General features: G+C 38.2%; 1 protein-coding gene across 1 annotated transcript; it reads left to right on the top strand.

Annotated features, from left to right (window-relative positions):
* Positions 1–13782: 13782 nt before the first annotated feature.
* Positions 13783–14760, top strand: LOC308239901 (putative P2Y purinoceptor 10; the record flags this gene model as incomplete). Its single annotated transcript, XM_080652770.1, has 1 exon — positions 13783–14760. One exon carries the CDS (start codon positions 13783–13785, stop codon positions 14758–14760), a length of 978 nt encoding a protein of 325 aa, XP_080508896.1.
* Positions 14761–25428: the final 10668 nt, after the last annotated feature.

Genomic DNA, 25428 nt, shown 5'->3' with positions numbered 1-25428 from the left:
TAGCACCCCAATAATTTGGATGTTCGTACGCTTGAAGTTGTCCCAGAGGCTCCTTACACTATCTTCATATTTTTGGAATCTTTTTTCTTTTTGTTTTTCTGGTTGGGTGTTTTTTGTTTCCTCATATTTCAGATCTTTAGTTTGATTCTTGGGGTTTTTTGATCTACAGTTGAATTTCTGTATATTCTTTATTTCAGACAGTAAACAATGATTGCTGCGCACACCTCTGCAAGGAAGCCACCCTCACTTTCCAACCCGATGGCAGACAGTCCAGCTTCTCCCCATAGGAGTCTGGGTCCCCAGCATCTCCCCAGACACTGGAGTTCAGAGTAATTGGGAGCTTGTCTCCTTTCAGGTTGAAAAAAGCAGCGCACCCAGTCACCCGCCGCCAGCCCGATTCGTGTGCCTCCGTACCTCAGCTTTTCAGTGCTTGTGCACATCTCAATACTTTTTTCTCTTTCCTTCTAGTTGTAGAACTTCCACTCAGCCAGGTTTTCCGTGGTTCTGGGTGATAGACGTTTTGTCTTTTAGTTGTAGTTTTGAAATTGTTGTGCGAGGCAGCAGTTTAGGTGTTTACCTCTGCCGCCATCTTGGTTCTTTCCTCATTGTCATTTTGATTTGCATCTCTTGGATAACTAGTAACTTTGACCATTTTTTTCATACGCCTCTTGGCTTTCTGTATGTCCACTCTCAAGAAGTATCTATTTAGGTCCTTTTCCAATTTTTAATTGAATTTTTTGTCTTGCTTTTGTTAGGTTCCCTCTATATTTTGGATCTTAATCCCTTATTGGATGTATCATTGGCAAGTATGTTCTCCCATGTAGTAGGCACTCTTATTATTTTGTTGATTTATTTTGCAGTGTAGAACTTTTTACTTTAATGTAGTCCCATTTGTTTATTTTCTCCTTATTTTTCAGTGTCCTTGGAGATGTATTGGTAAACATATTGCTATGAGAAATGACTGAGATTTTGGTGCCTATGGTTTCTTCTAGAACTTTTATTGTTAGGGTTACATTGTCCTCATGGAATGAGTAATGATGTAGTATCTCTCCTTCAATTTTTTGGAAGAGTTTGAGGATAGGTTTTAAATCTTCTTTGAATGTTCAGTAGAATTCACTGGTGAAGCCATCTGGTCCTGGACTTTTGTTTTTTGGGAGGTTTTTGATGGTTGTTTCAATGTCCTCACTGCTTATCAGTTTATTTAGATTTTCCAATTCTTCATGATTTAGTCTAGGAAGGTTAAGTATTTCTAAGAACTTATCCATTTCTTCTAGGTTATTGAATTTGGTGTCATATAGTCTTTTTTTAAAATATAATTTTATTGAATTTAGAGAGGAAAGGAAAGGCAGAGAGAGATAGAAACATCATTGATGTTGTATGCCCCACACTGGATCAAGACCATAACCCAGGCAGGTGCCCTGACTGGGAATTGAACCATGACCTACTACTAGTTTATAGGACGATGCTCAACCACTGAGACAAGCTGGCTGGGCAACATATAGTCATTCATAATATTCTAGTATGATCCTTTGTATATATGTGATGTGGTGACTTCTCTCTCATTTCTGATTTATTTTTATATGGCTCTTTCCCCTTTTTTTCCTTAGTGAGTCTAGCCAGGGGGTTGTAAATTTTAATATTTTCAAAGAGCCAGCTCTTTGTGTTTTTTTTTGTTTTTTTTTTTAATATATTTTATTGATTTTTTACATAGAGGAAGGAAGAGGGATAGATAGTCAGAAACATCGATGAGAGAGAAACATCGATCAGTTGCCTCTTGCACAGGGGATGTGCCTGCAACCAAGTTACATGCCCTTGACCAGAATCGAACCTGGGACCCTTCAGTCCGCAGGCTGACGCTCTATCCACTGAGCCAAACCGGTTTTGGCCAGCTCTTTGTTTTATTAATTTTTTTGTATAGCCTTTTTGTTCTGTATTTCATTTAATTCTGCTCTAATTTTTATTATTTCCTTTCTTCTGTTGACATTTGATTTCTTTTGTTCTCTTTTTTCTAGTTTTTCAAGATGTAATGTTAGATTGTTTATTTGGGATTTCTCTTGTTTCTTGAGATAGGCCTATAATGATATAAACTTGTATTTTATTACTGCTTTCGCTGCATCGCTGAGGTTTTGACATGTTTTATTATCATCCTCATTTGTCTCTATGTATCTTATGATCTCATATTTTATTTCTTCTTTATCCCACTCATTTTTAGCAGTATATTTTTTAATCTCCACATAATTTGTTGTTGTTGTTTTTACTTCCTTTTTGCAGTTAATTTCTAATTTCAAGGCATCCTGGTCAGAGAAAGAGAGAGAGAGATAAACAACAATGATTAGAGAGAATCATTGATTGGCTGACTCCTGCAACCCCCTACTAGGGATTGAGCCTGCAACCTGAGCATGTGCCCTGACCAGGAATCGAGCTACCACTGCCTGGTTCATGGGTTGATGCTTAACCACTGAGCACACTGGCTGGGTTGGGTTGTTCTTTCTTCATTATTCATGTTCATAATTTCATCTGTTATCATTTCCTTTGTGTTTTAATAATTTTCTTTAGCAGTTGTTTTAAAGTATGTCAACTTAGTTTTACTCATCTGGGTATTCCCAAAGGATATTTTTCTTGGCCTTCATGGCTTCTGATTAGAAATATCCTGTCATTTGAACCATTGTTTCTCTATAGATCATGTAATTTTATTCTCTGGCTCACTTTGAGATTTTCAGTCTTTAAATTTCAGAAGATTGGTTATGATTTATCTGTATGTGCATTTATTTGCAATTATCCTTCTCAGGATAAACTCAGTTCTTGAATTAATAGCCATATGTTTTGCACAAAATTTGGAAATTTTAAGCCATTTCTTAAGATATTTTTCTCACTTGTGGACTTCTTTAGTGCCCAGTCTAGGATATATATAGGAAGCAACATGCACACACACACACACATACATACACACACACACATACAAATCAATGTCATGTTTTTCCTTCAATATTGAGAACTATATCCAGTCTTTCTTATTTCCTCCCCATTTTAAAATCTTTTGAAATTTATTTTATATATTTTCTCCATAATTATCAGGAATAATGGGGTGGTTTGAATTTGCTATATCTCATCTAAAACTGGAAGTTTTCAGAGCAATCTTATAAGTAGGCCTATCTGGTTTTATATAGGTGGGGAATTAATGGGGATGGTGACTCCCAATTCTTAATATTATTTTTAATCTTGTACCTGAAATTCTACTGCCTCATTAATTCATTTAATTGATACATTTTTAGTATCTAATGCTTGCTAGGAACTTCTTTCATTAACTTTATGCAAACTTGGTCAAGGAAAATGTAATATATGCCCCAGAGTATAATATTTATTAGGTAATCCAGTCAATAAGGGAAGCCCAGGATATTATAGAATCACAGAAAAGAAGTACTTAAGACAGAGCTGAAGAAAAGTCAAAGAAGGCTTTCCAGAGGATAATTTTATATTAGGACCTGAAGGAAAATCACTTAGTCACATGAAAAGTAGGAAAATAAAATTCTAGGAACAGAAAATATTTTCAAATTTATGAATATAACAGAATGCATCACACATTCAGGGAAATATTTGGTGTATGCCCTATAGCTTGGTATATTCTTTCCAGCTTGCAACTTAGGGTCCTTATAACTTTGCATGTCTATCATGTTAAGTTTTATAATGAATTAGTGTCTATGCATTTAGAAACTTTCCTCAATCTTAAGGGATTTTTCAGTGCTCTATGTGCTTTTACATATGAGAGAACTTTCCATGTAAGAATGGTAGTACTGCCCTAGCTGGTTTGGCTCAATGGATAGAGTGTCAGCCTGTGGACTGAAGGGTCCCAGGTTCTATTCCGGCCAGGGGCACATGCCTGGGTTGCAGGCTCGGTCCCCATTAGGGGGTGTGTGCAGGAGGCAGCCAATCAATGATTCTCTCTCATCATTGATGTTTCTCTCTCTCCCTCTTCCTTCCTCTCTAAAATCAATAAAACATATTTTAAAAAAAGAATGGTAGTACTCTTCCAGTGGTTCCCTACATAACATTTCTTGTATAACTAATACATCCTCAAATGTAATAAATAAATTCACAAGTCTTTACTGAACATGTCACTGTGCCCGGTGTGCAACATTCAGACTTGGGGAAGAATGTAGATTAATAGATGAAAAATTTGAAATAACTATAGAAAAATTCAAATCTAAATAAATATTGTGATACAGTGAAAAGTACCCATTAAACAAAGTGAATCAAGTAAGATATGTATTTAGGACCTGGCTTTGTCTGAAATTATCTTTGTCTTTGGAGAAAATCCTTCAGTTGTAGAGCTTCAGATTAATAACTTTAATCACAAAAGTGATAGACTATGTAATCCCTAGGTTCTCTTCCAGAACTATGATTCCACGACTGTTTTTAGCTAAAGAACTGTTACATAAAATCTAACAAAGGGAAACTTAACGACATCAACAAAAAAAACTTAATGCATGACTGTGTCATATTGTTAAATAATGCAGAAGTATTATATAACTTTTGCATCTCTCAGGACCAAGAAGTATTCTAGCAACAGACACCAATCCGTTTGCACTCAAACCCCTTTATTTTTATTTTATAGATTCTTATAACTTTTGCACAGAGCACAACTATTTCCCCTTGGCCTTGTACTTGATATTAATGAAGTGCTTACTATAGGCTTGGCACTTACAACCAACAAAGTCTATGCTCATCATCATTATAATAATTTATCAATGAAATGCCATATATTCAGTTCCTTAATAGTCTACAGTTTGCCACTCTAGTGGCCTGAGAGACACTGTGCAGTGGGCCTGGAGTGAGAAGAAAATATTTTATTTCACTGTGGTGGGCCTGAACTTCTGATTATTATGTCTTCTTGCAGTTATGCAATAAGAAGTAAGTGAAAAACTTAAAGCTACCATAGGGCTATTGGATTCTGTATGGAGTACTGGGGTTTTAATGTAAAGTTAGTCACTGGTTTCCTTCCCTGAGTATTATTTTTCAGTGACACCAGCCTTGAGTGTAATGGGAACATAGGAATAATAAGATTGGATAGAGTTATCATAGTCTTTTGTATTACTATCATCAAGAAACAGTAAGCTTTATAGCAGGTCTGGATTTACACATGTATACTAAATAGATTATTATTAATCAATAGCTATGATTTCAGAGTTGCAGAAAATTTCCTGACTCTGAAGAGTCTGTCAATTGGAGCTCTACTACTGCTTGAAATTCCACCATTCAATCATTTCAAGCAAGCTACTTAATTTTTTCCCTTAAGTACTAATAGCCTTGAAAATAAAACTGTTAAAAAGTTATAACTAACCACTAACATTCCAATGTCAATGGTTTCATTACATGATTTATTCTATTGCTAAAAAGAGACTGTACGTAGCAGGAGAGCTGTGAAAGGACAGTGCTGGTAGAATGGCATTCAAAGAAGCCTTCATTAAGAAGGTATGGCAAATATAACTTTGATGGATGAGTAACATTTCTTTTGGTAGGGAGAATGGGATGGATATAGTACAGTGAAATTACAAGCTTCATGAGGACAGAGACCATATATGTCTGTATAGCATCTTTACAGTACCTAAAACAATGACTAAAAAATGGAAGACATGCTTTGATTAAACTTAACTGCTTTTGTTTTTTTGCAGCAAAGGCAAAGAACGTAAGAATTCTGAGATGTCATATTTTACTTTACATAATACACGTTTTATGTTTTAGGAGTTTTGGATTTCAAAAACATTGTTTATGTAAGCCACAAATTAGTAGTTATTCTGAATATAGTGTTTTCTAAATTGAATCAGTTGGATATGAATATTTCAGGTAAGTTTATTAGGTTTTTCTCAAAGATCAATTGTGGTAAAAAAAAACACTATTAAAAGCTCAACATCTCATTAAAACATTAAGGGAACTGCAGAACTTTTTAAAACAAAGAAATTCTTATTTTTCTAAAACTTAAAGACAATGCAATATTTTCTATCATTTTTGTTTGTTTTGTTATAATTTTTCTTCCATGTGGTAAAATCTGGAGAAATAATGGAATGTAAATAAATGAGCCAGATTGTACTATACAATTATGAAAATTAGGTCACAAAGTTTTGTGTGAATTTCCTCATTCAAGGTTAAAAAGAATATATGATTAGTTGTCTTATTCCATTTGGGTTACTATACCCAAAGTATCATAGACTGGGTTGTTTAAACAACATGTATTTCTCACAGATCTGGAGGCTGAGAAGTCCAATATCAAGATGCCATCAGGTTTAGTGTATGGTGAGAGTCCCCTTCCTGGCTCATATACAGTGATCTGCTCACTTGTGGAAAGGGCAAGGGAGCTCTGTGGGGTCTCATTTTTATAAGGCCGCTAACTACAGTTATCATTAGGTTTCAGCATATGAATATGAGCAGCACATAAACATTCCAACATTAAATCTATAGCATTAATTAAATGATTCACAGTATTCCTGAGGAAATAATGCATGGTTTCTCAGGTAACACATAATCCTTGCTGGTATAAGCAGTGTATTAGGGAAGTAATTTTCAACCTGTTGTCCCTGGATCACACGGGACTTTAGAAGTGTAAATTCTTGGGCCCTACACTAGATTACTGAATCAGAAACTCTGTAGGTGGGACAGCCCTCCAGATGATTCTAAAGCATGCTCAAATTGGAGATTGTATTAAGGTGGAAATAATAAATTCTGTCTGGATTGATTTGTCACTAAGTAGAGGAAGTTACTTTGAGGAAGACCTTAATGAATTAATCAGAATTTTGTATGCCATACTTTTTCTTCTAGCTGAAAAGAACTTGATATTTTTTTGGGGGAAATAAATAGATCTGACATTGTGGTGTTATGGGGGAAGAGTATCAGCTTTGGAATTTCATATAGGATGCCTTCCTGAAGTCATTACAAATCAAAAGCTTAGAAAATCCACTTTTAAGAATTTATTAAAAGGAAATTACAAGCTTCATGAGGACAGAGACCATATATGTTGAACAAATGTACAAAAATGTGTACAAGAATATTTATCAAGGCATTGTTTCTAACAGTGAAAATGAGAATAAAGCCCAATATCCACTGGATAAATAAATTATGGTACACGGTTTCAGTGAAATTCTAAAGATGCACTAAAATGATTATTTACCTATTTATTGATAATACACTATATTCATAATTATGAATTAATAAAAACTATGCTTATAAAAAGTTTGTGAAGATAAGTCAAATTTAGTTACAATGTCTATACATGCATTCATTTATAGGTCTATAGGGTTTTTAAAAAAATGTTTTTATTGATTTTTTTAGAGAGGAAGGGAAAAGGATAGAGAGATAGAAATATCAATGAGAGAGAAACATGCCTCCTACTGGGGATCAATCCCAAAACCCGGCATGTGCCCTGACCTGGAATCGAACCATGACCTCCCGGTTCATGGGCCAATGCTTACCCACTGAGCTACACCAGCCAGGCTCTCCTATCTAATAAAAGAGTAATATGCAAATTGACCATCACTCCAACACACAAGATGGCTGCCCCCATGTGGACACAAGATGGCCGTCACAAGATGGCCAGCAGGGAAGGGACCAGGTCTGCAAGGGAGGACAGTTGTGGGTGATCAGACCAGCAGGGGAGGGCAGTTGGGAGGGACCAGGCCTGCAAAAGAGGGCAGTTGGGGGCAATCAAGCCTGCAGGGGAGGGCAGTTAGGGGTGACCAGGCCAGCAGGGGAGAGCAGTTAGGGGCAAACAGGCTGATAGGGGAGCAGTTAGGCATCAATCAGGCTGGCAGGGGAGTGGTTAGGGGGTGATCAGGCTGGCAGGTAGAAGCTGTAAGGGGTAATCAGGAAGGCAGGCAGGCGAGCAGTTGGGAGCCAGCAGTCCTGGATTGTGAGAGGGATCCCAGATTGGAGAGGGTGCAGGCTGTGCTGAAGGACAACCCCCACCCCTGTGCACGAATTTCATGCACTAGGCCTCTAGTCTATATAATAAAAGCCTAAAAGACCATTATAGCAGAACGACCAGAATGACTAGTCACTATGATACACACTGACCACGAGGGGGCAGACGCTCAATGCATGAGCTGCCCCCTGGTGGTCAGTATGCTCCCACAGAGGGAGCACCGTTCAGCCAGAAGCCAGCCTGATGGCTGGCAATTGGCGATCACAGCAGCCGTGGTGGCAGCGCTCAGGATGTCCTACTGCCAGCTTAGGCCCACTCCCCCTCCCCCTCCTCCCATGGGAAGCAGGCCTAAGATGTCAGTCGGACATCCCCCGAGGGCTCCTGGACTGCCAAAGGCCACAGGCCGAGCTGAGGGACACCCCCCTCGCCCCCCACCTGAGTGCACTAATGTCGTGCACTGGGCCTCTAGTAGGTGTATAGGTTTAAACAAAAATAGAATGCTATACACAAAAATGCTATCAATTGAAATATTGGTGATAGATATGTATATATTTTGGTTTGTTTGTGCTTATATCTATTTTCTAATATGAAATGCTATTCCTCATGTGAAGAAATAATGAAAACTTAAAAACAACCTAATCTAAGAGTTTTAAGCAGAGTTTTACATAATCAAATCATTAGAGACTATGAATACTCACTCTGTTTTTAAAAACACTGCATTTGTCCAGGAATATTTGGAAAGAACTAATCCCTCTTGTTGTAACAGTTCACTGTCAAGGTTAGTATTCTAAAATCTGGCATAGGTTTATTTCTGAAAGTTTGTATTATCATTATATAATTACAAAAATATGTTTTTCATATTACAATTTTTTTGGAACCTAAACATTGTTCTGTAGAGGGAAGCAAGAGATTAATTGTTCAGCCTTTGGCAGTAATTCTCTGTGTGAATTTGGAAATTTTAACTTCTTTGTTATTTTTGGCCTTTATTTCATCAGCTACAAAAAGCATCAAGATCAGGAGATCTTGATGAACTTTAGCAGCTCTAATATTCTAGCAATCTATAATAGATTTATAAATCAACCTCAAAGAACTATATAAGAAAGTATGAAGGCTGAAAAATTACAAACTCTTTAAAATACCCTTTAAAGGATTCTTCTGTAGTTACATAGGGGGTTGTTGATATTTCTCTCCTTTAGTATGGTTTCTCCCTTAATTGAATTTTAAAACAAATTATGTGTTAAATATTAAGATACTTGAACTTTGGTATACTTATGACACCTGGTGGTCAAAGCAAACATCACAGGTAAATTCTAATTTCCCAGACACTCATTCTCCTCAAAGGAACTTTCCCCCCTTGATTGATCCATTCATCAGGCATCCAGTCATTCATTCAACAAACACTTAGTGGCTACCAATTATGTTCAAGACACTTTATTATGGAGTAAAGAAAGACGTAATAATGAGTTTTTTTATATGTATGAGATTATAATCTATTTAGGGCAACAGAATAGACTCTATGGAAAAGTGAATAACCACAACATGCTAGGTATATTAAGTACACTCTCACTAAAGAAAATCAGAACTATGAATACTATGAGTCCATAGGATTGACCTGTGGTTTGGAGAGGTCAAAGAAGACTTCTTGGAGAAAGTGAGCCTTGCCTTTCTTGGGGCTTCAGTTTCCCCATCTGCAAAATGGTGGTAATACTTTACTGTTGCATAGGATTTCTGTGAGAGATTGACTGACAGAGTATGTATAAAGTACTTAGTATAGCACCTTGCACAAGGAGTCATTCAGTGATTATTAATTGTTATTATAACAAAACCAAAGATAATCAGGGAAGACTTCATGTATATTAACTATTCCTTAATTTTATTTCAAAAATAATTATGGTTCAAACTTATATATTTTTTTATTTAGACTAAATATATAGAACATGAGATCAATTATTTTAGTTAATTAACTGGATAAACAATCCACAAAAAAAGACAGTGTGGGTTATATTTATAGTTTGCTAGAGAAACTGGTCAATTCAGCAAAAAAAAAACCAACATAGTCACAATAACATTCAAAGTAGTTGTTTATTTAAATTAGCTGATTGTTTTACTGCAATAAAGTGTCAATTAGTAAATACAGTCTCTTTGAAAGTATAATGTAGTCAGTGCAAAAGCATCAAATAAGCTGTCTGGCATTGTGTGAGCTGAGTGTGGGTTAACTGAATCTTAAAACATTTTAATTGGCTGTGTTGGGAATTGAGTAGGCACTTTCTCAGACTCCATGTTGCTTTCAGCAGTTAAGGTTGAGTCTGTCTCATTTTCCCATTAATTACATAAAATGTGAAGCAAACTAACTGCCTTTGCAAATAATTAAAAATACAAGGAAACATTAAAATCTCATTTTTTCTAAATGAGATACATAAGTTATTTCCTAAAAATATCAAACATTTAGGTTGTTAAACGGCCACTTTCAAGGTTAAATAAGCAGTAGTATAGTGGCTTTTTGCCAAAATCAATAATGTTCTGATCCAGAAAAGACAGAAAGAAAAGAACAAAGACAATACCATTTTAGAAATGAATGTCTAATCAGAATTAAGGGAAGATTTGAGAGGAGACAGGATTGCTGTCTTTCATATTTCAGATGTTTTCAGTGTTTAATGTATAACAGGATTTTATTTGGCTTTGGTAGGCAGAACTAGGTTGACATGACAGGGATACAGATTTTGACTCACAAGAAAGACCTTTCTAACAATTATGATTGTTAAAAATAGACATTTCTCCAAAGAAGACATGCAGATGGCCAACAGAATTATAAAAACACTAGAGGCCCAGTGCATGAAAATTCGTGTAATGGAGGGGGGTCCCTCAGCTCAGCCTGCCCCCTATCACAGTCTGGGAGCCCTCAGGGATGTCCTACTGATGGCTTAGGCCCACTCCCCAAGGCAGGTGACCAGGATGATCAGGGGAAGGCAACACTCCCATCAGCCTGCTGCTGCTGCCACTGCCAGCCACTGCAGCCGCCAAGGTGTTTTCATCAACATGGAATCCAGTCCCTTCACCACAAAAAAATGACAAACTTTCTTTAGGCATTTTCAAGATGTCTCTCACATAGGATATGACATTTCTTTCCTTCCTTCCTTCCTTCCTTCCTTCCTTCCTTCCTTCCTTCCTTCCTTCCTTTCTTTCTTTCTTTCTTTCTTTCTTTCTTTCTTTCTTTCTTTCTTTCTTTCTTTCTTTCTTTCCTCACCTGAAGATATTTTTCCATTGATTTTTAGAGAGCGTGGAAGAGAGAGGGAAAGACAGAAAGAAACATCAATGTGAGAGGGACACTTTGATTGGTTGCCTCCTGCATGAGCCCTGACCTGGGCCCTGGCCAGGGAGGATCCTGCAACCTAGGTACATGCCCTTGACCAGAATCAAACCCAGACCCTGTGGTCTGCAGGCCAAGGCTCTATCCACTGAGCCAAACCGGTTAGAGCAGGATATGACATTTCTTAGCCCCTCCAGCAGCAGACCTTCATTTTTTCCTCCAGGAGTGAGGTAGGAAAACCCTAGATCACCTATTACCCAAGTTACCAAGAACACTGTGAGTGGCGTACCGGGAACTTAGCCAATGAGAGGTTAGAAAAGGTGTTTCCTCTACAGCTAACATGCAGAGGTGGGACTACCAGTGTGCCGTGGCTGGCAGGCCCTCTTTTCTCCGGGCCTCCCTGCAGCCATGGTGGCTGGCAGGCCCTCTTCTCTCTGGGCCTGCGCCATCCATAGCTTGCCTCACTGCGCACGCAGTCCCCTCCCGCCCACCTGCACTCGCAGCCTACTCCTGAGAAGTCATAATGGTATGGTGTCCCGGACAATTTGCATATTACCTCTTTATATATATTGATGCTCAGTATCATAAATCATAATGAAAATGAAAACCACAGTGAGATATCACCTCACACCTGTCAGAATAGCTAATAATAAAAAAGTCAACAAAAGACAAGCATTGGTGAGAAATGTGAAAACTAGTGTACTGTTGGTTGGATTTTAAGTTGGGGCAGCCACTATGGGAAAAAGTATAGAGGTTCCTCAAAATATTAAAAATAGAACTACCATAATACCCAGCAAATTTATTTCTGGGTATTTTTTTAAAAATGAAAAAAAAAAAGATATATGCACTTCAATGTTCATTTTGTCATTATTGACAATAGCCAAGATATGAAAGCAGCTTTTGTGTCCATTGATCTGTGAATGGATAAGTTATTTATGAAATATTACTCAGCCATAAAAACATAAAACGAATGAAATCTTGTTATTTGTAACAACATGGATGGACCTAGAAGGTATTATGCTAAGTGAGATAAGTTAGAGAAATACAAATACTGTATGATTTCACTTATATGTGGAATCTAATAAACAAAATATAAAACTCACAAATACAGAGAACAAACTGAGGGTCACCGAATGAGAGGGGAGTTGGGAGGGATGGATGGAAAAGTGAAAGGATAAATAAGTACATATTGGTAGTTACAGAATAGTCATGGGGATGTAAAGTACAGCATAGAGAATATAGTCAATAATATTGTAATAACTATGTATGGTGCCAGATGGGTATGACATTTACCAGAGTGCATAAATGTCTATTCTCTATGTTGTACACCTGAAACTAATATAATATTGTATGCCAACTACACTTTAAAATATTTTTAAAATTTAATCATCTAGATTGATATCTTTTCACTGAGCTTGCCCTGTGGGTTGAAGTAGAAAATAGCCCCTTTTATTACATCTACCACCAAATAACCTCTAGTTCTTCAGTAGTCTGGTAGTGTCTTGAAATGGTTTCAAGAATAGTCTCAATACATGTGAATGTCTGAAGCTACTATAATTCTGTAAGTAAACACCAATCTTTAAAATTACAGAAGCTTCTAGAACATGTCATGATTAGTAAGCAGAACTAATTTTACCTTCCACCAAATTCTGAAAGAGGCAAAGGTAATCTGAATTGCACCATCTTTTCCAAGCCCCTATCATCCCCAACCTGGCAGCCATTCCCTAGGCTTTTAAAAAAATATATATTTCTTTATTGATTTCAGAGAGGAAGGGAGGAGAGAGAGATAGAAACAACAGTGATGAGAGAGAATCATTGATTGGCTACCTCCTGCATGCCCCCCACTGGGGATAGAGCCCACAATCCAGGCATGTGCCCTTGGCCAGAATCGAACCTGGGACCCTTCAGTCCGCAGGCTGATGCTCCATCCACTGAGCCAAGCTTGCTAGGGCCATTCCCTAGGCTTTTATCCTATGTTTCATTTCCAAAGTTTCATAAATTCACATCAGCAATTACCTAATCCCTAATAAAATTGCAGTTAAAATTGATTAATTTCTCCCAGAGTTGATGATAGGGAAATAAGCTAGATTCCCAATTTAAATACAAATGGAGACAACTGTAAAGCTGAAATGTGGAACCCCACAGACAGTTGGTATGCACATTTTGGGGCTATTTTTTGAGGTCTTGTTTATTGGTTATTTCTACAAATTTGGTTACTCCCTCTGATTACAAAGGGGAAAATATGACTGAGCTTATTTCCAAAATAATGATCCTTTTGATTACTGCAAATATATTCCAAAATACTTATCCATTTATAGAGTGGCATGCTATTTTTAGTTTATGTAGAAAAGATCTTCTAAATTTATGGAAGTTCACACTTGAATACTTCTTCAGTAGGGAACAAATATATTTGTATACCCAAATATGAACTGACATGTCTTTGATGCTATTTTTACTCTATTTTGGGCAGAAATCATCTGATGATTTCCTTAAGGAAGGAACATAAATCCTCAATTTGGGAGGTAACAGCACAAATAGTACAAGAGCAAAGTTCACTGACCTTCAAATGCCATTTCAAGATAACTTGTATGCAACCACTTACATCCTCATATTCATCCCTGGTCTTCTGGCTAACAGTGCAGCCTTGTGGGTTCTGTGCCGCTTCATCAGCAAGAAAAATAAAGCCATCATTTTCATGATCAATCTCTCTGTGGCTGACCTTGCTCATGTGCTCTCCTTACCCCTCCGGATTTACTACTACATCAGCCACCAGTGGCCTTTCCAGAGGACCCTTTGCCTGCTGTGCTTCTACCTGAAATATTTCAACATGTATGCCAGCATTTGCTTCCTGACCTGCATCAGCCTTCAGAGGTGCTTCTTTCTCCTCAAGCCCTTCAGGGCCAGAGTCTGGAAGCATAGATATGATGTGGGCATCAGTGCTGTCATCTGGGTCATCGTAGGCACTGCCTGTTTGCCACTTCCAATTCTGAGAGGTACTGGCTTAGCCAACAATACTGAATCCTGCTTTGCTGATTTAGGGCTTCAAGACATTAGCATGGCTTCTTCCATTGGCATGGTAACTGTAGCTGAACTTGGAGGATTTATATTACCTGTTATGATTATTACTTATTGTACATGGAAAACCAGAAAATTTTTATGGGAATTCCAAGTTCCTCCTCAGAATACCAAAGAGAGAAAAAAAGCTTTGTGGATGGTCCTGATGTGTGCAGTGGTGTTCATTGTGTGCTTTGCCCCTTACCACCTCAACTTCCCAGTTTTTATGATGGTGAAGCAACATGTCTTTTCAAACTGCTCCTTTATCAAGAGTATTCTATGTTTCCATATAATTTCCTTGTGTCTTGCAAATCTGAATTGCTGTCTTGATCCAGTTGTATATTATTTTATGACCTCAGAATTTTGTGATAGATTTTCAGAACATGGTGGCCTGGTTTTTCAGTCATGTGTGAGATGCAATGACAGTGTTTTGGAGATTCATCACAAGAAGGAAGATCTTCAAATTAATCTCCCTCTAATTTTTGGATGATTCCAAGACAACATAATCAAACAATTAGCAAGAATTATCTATATGCTCTGTCAGTTTAGTTATGTCACCTTGAATAGTTTTTTCTAAAATGATGTTGTTGACTGCCTTAACAAAACATGCCCCCCTTTCCTTTATTCTCAAAATTACTCTTTTGAAGGAGTTACTCATGCCTATATGTTCTGTCCAAACAGAAACAAATTTTTCTATGGAGCACACAAAAAAACATTTTTCTTTTTTGAAAACATTTTTCTTTACAGAAAGTAATAAGCAACCGAATAAATTGCCTAACTGTTCCTCAGCAATGGGTGTAGTCTTTTCACCTTCTCCTACAAAAAACAAACAAGAAAAAAATAACACACACACACACACACATACACACACACACACAACAAAATGTAAATTGAAAACAGGTAGATATAGGTGAATTTTGAAATGTTTTAAAATGTACATGAAAACAATATGATCCTAGCTTTATTTAGAAAATAACACAATACTAAAGCAATGTAGGCTAAAAAGGACAGGTTTATATTAATAGAAGTTATGAGAACTGATACTTTTATAATTTAAAATGTATATGAGACTTTTACTTTTTCCTCTTGGAGAAAGAAACAATTCAGATACATCCCAAATATCTCAGAAATATCAAGACATTCACACAGAACACATACACGTTAAACACAAAATAAACTTGTGTTCTAACATATTATACAAAGTTCAGAGTCTCAGGGTTTGCAATGAAAGTTCTTTCCTTGAGTATGTGTGATGTGATGCATGCTTTTATATATTGGCACTCTTTCAGAAAACATTTTGTTTAATTTGTTCATTAAAATCAATTGTGCTATGGTCTGCCTGAATTAATTCACTTAAGTACCACCTTAGTCAAAATATTGCTTGATAGATTTAAACAATGAAGACACACACATGCATATAGTTTTTCAGATGGACCTCTTTTCTTACAGGTATGTGTAAAGAAAAGAATGGTGCATTGAGTCTTACTGTAAATGGAAAATTGCTATTTTAATAATTACTGTGGTGAAATTATTTTGTAATACAAATCACTCCCCCTTGGAAATTTTTAAACTTAAAATTTTATATATCAGTTTTTATTAAAATGGTATTTTAAAAAGCAGTGGTTACTTTTATAAAATTATATTCATGCAACGAGTAACAATGTTTCAGTCAATGATGGCCCACATATACTAGTATGATGGTGGTCCCATAAGATTATAATGAGGTTGAAAAATTCTTATTGCCTAGTAATATTGAAGCCATCATAATGTCATAGTGTAATGCATTAATCATATGTTTGTTGTAATGCTGTTGTAAACAGCCCTATGTGCTACCAGTTACATTAAAACATGGAACATACATTTCTGTATAGTGCATAATACTTGATAATTATAATAAATGACTATGTTATTAGTTTATGTATTCACTGTACTATTTTTAATATTAATTTAGAGTGTACCATTTCTACTTATGAAAAAAGTGCTTGCTATAAAACAGTATTTTGTGTTATGCTGGCAGCAGGCTTATAAATCTCATGTTTACTATGTCTCTTGATTGCATTATTTTTTCTTGTGCTTGATTTAATCATGTGTTGTTCTGTGTTGTTGTTTTTGTTGTGTTGTAACATGCTATATATGCTTGTAGCCTAGAGGCAATAGGCTATACCACATAGCCTAGGTATGTAGTAGGCTCTATTATCTAGGTTTGTGTAAGTGTATTCTATGATGTTCACACAATGACAAAATTGCCAAAAAAATGCATTTCTCAGAATATTTTCTTATCTTTATATAATCAGAAATATATAAAATGTTTTATCTGTGTCATTTTTTTTTGTAAATAGTGATTGCTTATCTAAACAAAAACAGATAACATTTACCAAAGGGGGATTAAAAAAACAGAGGAAAACTCAAGTTCTATGAAATAATTCAAAGATGTGCATTTTAGACAGTTGTATCCTATAGAAATGATCAAGTATCTCTTTTTTAGTACCTAAACATTTAAAACCCCATTTTAGGTGGAAATTGTTCTAAATTGTATTCTTTCCTACCCACTTAAGCAATTTGTTTTATATAAGAGGACATGGTGTATGAAAGAAGTATTCATCCAGATTCAGAGGACCAAGATCTAGTTTCAGGTCTACCACTGATGAGCTATGATACTTTCAGCAAATTACTTATCTTTGGTTTTCTTTCTTTTCTTTTTTTTTTTTTAACCTGTTCATAAGGGAGCTACACTAGATGATCTTAATTTGAGACATACTTTTCAGAATGTGCTTTCTAAACTCCAAAGCACTTTACAAATGATTGTTTTTGCTATTATCAGTATTAACATTGTTGTTAATGTTTAATATAATATTAATGTAACATTTAATGTAATCTTTTCAGTGTGACTGAGGGTCATTATTATAAACATCAGTTATTGTACTGTACATATTTGGTTCTCTCAAGGCTATTGAAATCTGTAGTATTGATTGTGCCTATACTAAATTTGCCCTACGAATTTTTGGTTCTTATATATTTGATTTTATAAGAGCTTCTTTCTCCACTATCTTACCTAATAATAGACAAACATGTAAATTGACCATACCTCCACTATGCCCATAGCCAATCAGAGTGAGTATGCAAATTAACCCAACAAAGATGGCAGTTAATTTGCATACATAGGCTCCCAGCGCCTGGGTCCCGGGAACATCCTGGCACCCAGGTCACTCTGAGGTAAGCCCCACCTGGGCCCTGAGCAGCCTGGGAAGGGCCTGAGCCAGGGGGCTCCTGGGCAAGGCCAAGCCTGTGATCAGAGCTGAGGGGGCAGGGGCGGAGCCAGCAATCAGAGGGAGCTGGGGGTCCCCTGCCCAGGCCTAAAGCCTTGGCCAGAGGCTTTTGGCCTGGGCAGGGGCAGAGCCAGTGATCAGAGGGAGCTGGGGGTCCCCTGCCCAGGCCAAAAGCCTCGGCCAGAGGCTTTCAGCCTGGGCAGGCCTGGGCAGGGGTGGAGCCGGCGATCAGAGGGAGCTGGGGGTCCCCTGCCCAGGCTCTGAGGCTTTAGGCCTGGGCAGGGGTGGAGCTGGCAATCAGAGGGAGCTGGGGGTCCCCTGCCCAGGCTCCGAGGCTTTAGGCCTGGGCAGGGTTGGAGCTGGTGATTAGAGGGAGCTGAGGGTCCCCTGCCCAGGCCTAAACCTTTGGCCAGAGGCTTTAGGCCTGGGCAGGGCCCAGCTGGCGATTGGTGTGAACTACAGAGGAGACACCTTTACTGACTGCTCATTGGCTAAGTTTCCTGTATGCCACTGGTAGTATTCTTAGTAACTTGGGTAATAAGAATCCAAAAAGGTGATCTAGGGTTTTTCCACCACACTTCTGGAGTAAAAAACAAAGGTCCACTGCTGGAGGGCTAAGAAATGTCATATCCTGCCCTAGCCAGTTTGGCTCAGTGGATTATGCCTCGGCCTGCCCACCGCAGGGTCTGGGTTCAATTCTGATCAAGGGCATGTACCTAGGTTGCAGGATCCTCCCTGGCCGGGGCCCAGGTCAGGGCTCATGCAGGAGGCAACCAATCAAAGTGTTCCTCTCACTTTGATGTTTCTCTCTGTCTTTCCCTTTCTCTTCTACGTTCTCTAAAAGTCAATGGAAACATATCCTCAGGTGAGGATAAAAAAAAAAAAAAAAAAGAAAGAAAGAAAGAAATGTCATATTCTATGAGAGAGACATCTTGAAAATGCCTAAAGAAAGTTGTCATTTTTTCATGGTGAAGGCACTGGAGTCCGTGTTGATGAAAACACCTTGGTGGCTGTGATGACTGGCAGTGGCTGCAGCAGCGGGGTGATGGGGCTTGTGCCTTCCCCTGATCAGCCCGGTCACCTCCCACAAAGGGAGGCCAGACTGCGGCTTAGGCCCGCTTCCTTTGGGGAGCAGGCCTAAGCTGTCAGTAGGACATCCCCTGAGGGCTCCCAGTATGTAAGAGGGGGCAGGTTGGGCTGAGGGAACCTCCACCCCCAGTGCACGAATTTCGTGCACCGGGCTCCTAGTCCTATATAATAAAAGCCTAATACGCTAAGTGTTCAAACATCCAGTTGGCCATTCAATCAATCAAAGTGTAATCTACACTAATAAAAGAGTAAGATGCTAATTGACAGTACCTTTGTGACACCCACCAGCCAATCAGGAGTGAGTATGCAAATTAACCCAACAAAAAATGGCAGGTTAATTTGCATACACAAGCATGTAGCTCGCGGGGGCAGAGCGGGACGCAGGTGTTCCGCACCATCCCAGCTGCTTGGGACCTCTGGGCAGGTGGGAAGGCGGAAAGGTGGCTCTGGGCCAGAGCAAAGGTGGTGCCAGCAGCCAGAGGAAGAAAGGCCCATTCTTGTATGAATCTTCATGCATCGGGCCTCTAGTATGCTAATAATATGCTAAGGTTGCTCAACCGCGTGCTATAATGTGCACTGACCACCAGCAGGCAGAAGCTCGACCGGCAGGTTAGCATGCTGCTGGAGTCCAGCTAATCAGGACTGAGCGAGATGGGCCAGACATACCCTGGAACCCTCCCACAGTCCCTCCTGAGCTGGCCAACCTCTCGCATCCCTCCCTGGCACCAATCGTGCACCAGTGGGATCCTTCAGCCTGGCCTGCACTCTCTCACAATCCGGGATCCCTCGGGGGATGTCAGAGAGCTGGGTTTGACCTGATCCCACAGGCCAGGCTGAGGGACCCCACTGGTGCATGAATTTGTGCACTGGGCCTCTAGTTTTAGGTTATTTCCACATACTTGTCATTGTCAGTGGGATTCTCTAATAAATTCTTTACAATTTTAATTAGTAGTTTCTATTATTTTATAGCTTTAAAAATACAATAATTAAGCTAGTTATAACAGTTTAAATTGAACAAAAATGAGTAAAAGCCTGTTTATTTCATGTTACTTGGAAATGGTATGCATGGAAAAGGGAAAATCTCCTAAGGAACAAAGTGCATGGGTTTTAGTTTATGGACTTTATGACATCTGTTTTGACTATGCAGGACTATCTTTATTTTGTTTCCTTCCTGATTCTGTCAGCTGTGTTTGGATACCTAAGGTTGCCAGATTTTTGAGTTCCAGTTCACTGAGGTGTGACTAGCTGTTTATGACAATGTGGGATCTCTTAACACGTTGGGCGCCAGATGTGGGATCTCTTAACACGTTGGGCGCCAGATGTGGGAACCCCTTTCACGTCCCGCGTGGTTCAGGGTTCCAGTTCAGGGTTCAGGTTCTGGAGAAGGCCGCACACAAATGAAGAGAGAGACTAGAAAAGTATTAATTTGGAAATATTGGGGGGCCAGGCGGGAGCCCACCTCTAGTGGGAGGACTACCGCTAGGCTCTGGCCTTGCTATCCCTTTTATTGAGGCTATGGCATACACCCATTACCCTTAAGCAGGTAATAAGCGGATTATCATATCAGTAAGGATTTACATGATTACAAGATGGGGAAGTTGCCTCAATTACCATTGTCTCAATTAGATAGGGAGTGGTTGGCTCTGACCTTTCAGAGCTTCAAGGTTGACCAGCCTTCCAAGGTTCCTTGTCCACACCTTTCTAATTAGTGAGACAATGATCGGTTTCCGGCATCTCCCCCGTTTCTTTCCTTAAAAGAAAATCTTGCATCTGCAGACTAGAAATAAACGTATGAAAACAAAAAATGTTTGAGTCCCATCAATGTCCAACAGTTCCTTATGTGTACATGTCAGCAATGATATTTCAGTTCTGGATGGTGGACAAATGGTGTTAATGCAGGTCCGACCCTCTCTGGTTTGGTCCTGGGCAACCTGCAGCGACGCACAGCTGCTGACTGCTAGTATGGTGAGCCCTCGTCAGCATCTTCCATCAGTCCAGAGACTGTTTCTCATCTTGTCTTCGTGTTTGGAGCAGACCTGTCAATTCCTCTCTGTTGTAGGAATCCACATGGTCTTGGAGTTGTTTTCTGAAAATATACAAACATATTCTCGACCAAAAGTTAATAAAGGAATCTTTTCTATAAATTTTACTTGGGATCCTTTTTATTTTTTGCCCAAAATGATTTTCCTTTGGCCTATTTTGATACCATGTATGTTTTTCATTGGTGTCTTGCTGTTAGCATTACAAATGAAAATGAAAAAATTTTTTGAAGTAAAAATTTTCTAGATGTAATTTACTTACAGAATATTTTCCCTTACATGCTATTTTTCCACTATCCCCCCTTTTTTTGATTAATGGAGGCTTTTAGAAATTTTATAATGCAGTCTTGATAACTTTAAATTTTAATTTTTTGCACAAAAATATGACTGCTTTAGGTTCATTGCATGTTAAGCAATTTTACCACGAGATGAACTACCAATAGAAATTTTAGTTAATACTTTAGGAACAACTTTTTGTCCAGTACAATGAAATTTTCTTGAATATTCACTTATTTCAATTAGCCAATTTAAATTAATCTGAAAACTTGACTACTTTTTTACTGTCAAATTTAATACTCTACCAACAATCTTAGTTTACCCTGTAAATATTAGTGGAAAGGATTATTTGCATTCTTGAGTAGGCCCTGAGCATTCCTAGATTTAGGTTAGAGTTAGATATAGGGCAGTCACCATTAGCCACTTCTCTGCTGCTTGGGTCTCAACATGAGCTGGGCCAAGTCTCTAGTATGTAGCTGGCTGAGCTGGGCTCTGTTACCTGGGTCCCGATCTGAGCTGGGCGTGGGAAGCGCGAAGCAGCCATGGGGGCAGGAGACGTCCCTCAGAAGGGGCGAGGATTCACGCCCCTGCAAGGTTGGGGGGGGGTGAGGGTCTGTGCCCCACCTCTGTTGATCCCCAAGTTCTCTCCTGATGGCCCCCTGCGACTGTGCCTGTCTTAGGTTGCCCCTCCCTTGAGGAGTCTTACCCGTCATTGGCTAACCAGTCATCCTCCAGGGCCAAGCAGGGTGATGTGAGGTTCAGTCCTGTCTCCTTGGTAGTCTATGCCCCTATGGCCTCCATGCCCAGCACCTGCCTTGGGATCCCCCCACTGGTGGGGGGCCCCGGCATTGATCATATATCTTGGGGAACCCAGGTTTCTTCTCCAGGGAGGGCCCAGCTCACGCCATTGTGCGAGAGACAGATCTATGGTACCATCCAACATGAGGTTTCAACCTCAAAATGAACTGAAAACTCAAGCAACAGCTGTGGGCAATTGAATTGTGAGAAGAGGGTTCCTTTTGACAAAAAGGGCCAATATAGAATGCTCAAGTACCTTCCCAAGGGGCCTTTCACACAGTGGAAGGAATTGAATCCTTTCATGTCCCTTTTAAATTGCTGCCAAACATTAAAAAAAAAAATTTAGATTTTTAAGTTTGTTTGGATTAATTGTACAATATGCTGTTTGTAAAATATCAAAAATTATAATGACATTGTAGAATAATATCATGTAAGGATATTCTTTGCTCTAAGCCATGACAATTCAATTTCAAACTGGCTGTCAATTTTTTTTTTTTCGTATAGACAAGGTCTAGTTACATTTTCTGCGTCTCTCAAATTTCTCCTTTTTTATTAAGCTGGAATTTTATTTTTTAAGAGTATCCCCATTAGCTAATTTGCATATACAGAGGGATCATGGGAAGCCTTCAGTAACTTTCTTAGAATACTTAATCAAATTGCTTACAAAGACATTGGCTTATTCCAAAGGAAAGGGTTGGCCCCTATGGCTTCCAAGGAGACCAGCAAGCCATGTGGCCATCATGGCGGCTGTCTAATCTGTTCTTTTAAAAGACAGTCAAATTTATATGGCAGACAAACAAAAATCTCACTAGCTGTTTCTGGTCTTTATTAGAATTGTTTATAAAAATATTGGCTTTTCATTTAGCTGAAAACCTTGATTATAATTTAAAAAGCTAATATATTTAAGTAATTAAAGTAGGCATCTTCATTTAGAAAGCAAAGCAAATTTAGTAAATGTTTAAGTCTGATTCACAAGCAGCAAATGTTGCCCTGCCTCTTAGCTTAATTAAGAATGCAGGCGGCTATGGGCTTTTTGTCATTTTAAATTCTGCTGTTGGATTATAATATTTAGTTACTTCATTTTGCCCTTCTTAGAGGACAAAACCTTCATAACATTTAAAATATATTTATTAATTTTTATTTGATAAGTCTTTCCATGCAATTTCAAGTACATTAGATCTGTTAAATTTAAAAAGATTTCCTTTAAGAAGAGAGAATAAATTTCTTGTATTACTCCGGGCCCTTGGAGCTTTCCAAGAATCATCTCTGTTAAAGCCTTGAAATTTTAACATGGAAAAAAAAAACAACCATCAAATATATATATATATCCATATATGATTTAAAGATTATAATACTTTTTATAATTATCTTAAGATATCAATTAGATTTTAAACTAGTTTTTGCATAGAAAAATTTGAATTAATCCTCTTTTAATTAGAACAATAATAAGCAACTTATTTTGAATTCCTAATTATTACAGAAAACACAACATTTTATTTTCTCAAAAATAAGTTCTTATACTTTAGACATTTAATTACCACAACTATATAATTTCTCCCAATTTAATTTGCACTTTGAACTTTTAAAGCTGGCAAGTCAAATATATTTAGTATTTCCTAGATTAATAACACTTTACATTTTTAAGAAAAAATACAAGACATAATCAATTAATAGATTCAATTCTGTCCTCTAGGTTTTTTATGAGGCAAATTTAAACTTTACTTTTTATTTGCCAGTAGCTCTGTAAAACCCGGTTTGGTTTATTTGAATGTAAATTACCACATTTTTCAAAGATGGTTCCTGGCAGGAAACTAGATTACCTGTCTGCTGGGGGAAGGGTGTCTACCCCTTCCTCCATTAACAAAGGCTTAGCCAGTTACCTGGGCTACTTAGCTCTTTATAATTAATACATTATTTATCTATATTTCAACAATTTGAGATTCTAGAGTCAATTATAATTATTTTCAAGCATTCACTTTGGATAAATTCTATAACAGAGACAAATTTACTTATTTTCTTGAAGGCCTTAAAAGTTAATTTTTAACAAGGTTCATTAGCATTTGAAAAACTACTGTTGCTGGAATTAGCTTGAATTTCTTTCAAGAAGACTTTTTCGCCATTTTTCTTAGGAAAAAGAACCAGTTCTGGGTTTCCCATTTTCTATAGCTTTTGCAGAGAGATTCCAGCTGAAGACAATCTAAATGTCCGAAATCGGACCATGCGCGCATTCTGTCTTATAGCTAGGTTCTCTCCCCACAAGCACAGAAATTCCAGACACATTTCTAAATTTTTAAGACTTTTTCATGGCGAGAAAGGAAACTTTAAATTAGCATACTGGGAGAGTGGGCTTCCATATTGGATCTCCACGTGTCTCCCTTCCCCCACGTCCTGCTTACTTCAGGGGAAGTTTCAGCAACAGATCTGGCCAAATTTCTTTTCATGCCTAAAAGATAGACAGATCTTAAATTTTTTCTTTCTTTTTCGCTTTCCAAAGTAATAACTAGCACCCAATTTGGCCAAGATTTGCATTTCCCTGCGAGTTCTTTTATAATTTTTAAAAGAAACCTTAAGTAATCTCATTGCGGGAGAGCGGATAGCCCTGCCCTCTCCTGCCACCTTTGAATTTCTCCACACCAGAGGTGGTTTTAGCAGTGGAGTTTCATTTCTTATTACAGATTTTAAATTCCAAATACCAATTAAGATTTTTATTTGAACAAGAAGCCACATTATTTTATAACCTAATTCTTCCCCATTAGCCTGGCTGAAAAAGACGTTCCCACCCTACTTACAGTTCGCGACTCTGCAGCTAGTCCGTGGGCTTTGCATGCGGTGAATTTCCCTCACCTTTTCTCGGTGAATTTCCACACCTTTTTCCGGTGAATTTCCCTCACCTTTTTCTGGTGAATTTCCACACCTTTTCTGGTGAATTTCCCTCACCTTTTTACGGTGAATTTCCCTCACCTTTTCCCGGTGAATTTCCACACCTTTTTCTCGGTGTAATTTTTTTCCTTCCTTCGCTCTTAGGCGAAAAATACCTTCTCCTCCAGAAGTCCCGCGTTGAAGGCGCCAGATGTGGGATCTCTTAACACGTTGGGCGCCAGATGTGGGATCTCTTAACACGTTGGGCGCCAGATGTGGGAACCCCTTTCACGTCCCGCGTGGTTCAGGGTTCCAGTTCAGGGTTCAGGTTCTGGAGAAGGCCGCACACAAATGAAGAGAGAGACTAGAAAAGTATTAATTTGGAAATATTGGGGGGCCAGGCGGGAGCCCACCTCTAGTGGGAGGACTACCGCTAGGCTCTGGCCTTGCTATCCCTTTTATTGAGGCTATGGCATACACCCATTACCCTTAAGCAGGTAATAAGCGGATTATCATATCAGTAAGGATTTACATGATTACAAGATGGGGAAGTTGCCTCAATTACCATTGTCTCAATTAGATAGGGAGTGGTTGGCTCTGACCTTTCAGAGCTTCAAGGTTGACCAGCCTTCCAAGGTTCCTTGTCCACACCTTTCTAATTAGTGAGACAATGATCGGTTTCCGGCATGACAACAAAAATTTCTTGGAATATAATTATCACATATACATTTCTATATAATTAAATACATGTATATATGTATATGTAAAGTTTCTACATATATAAATTTATATGTAAAGCTATATATATATATATATATATATATATATATA

This window comes from Plecotus auritus (assembly GCF_963455305.1).
Source record: "Plecotus auritus genome assembly, chromosome: X".
Lineage (NCBI taxonomy): Eukaryota > Metazoa > Chordata > Mammalia > Chiroptera > Vespertilionidae > Plecotus > Plecotus auritus.
Note: the sequence above shows the minus strand (reverse complement) of the source record. Positions and strands in the feature narration are given on the sequence as shown.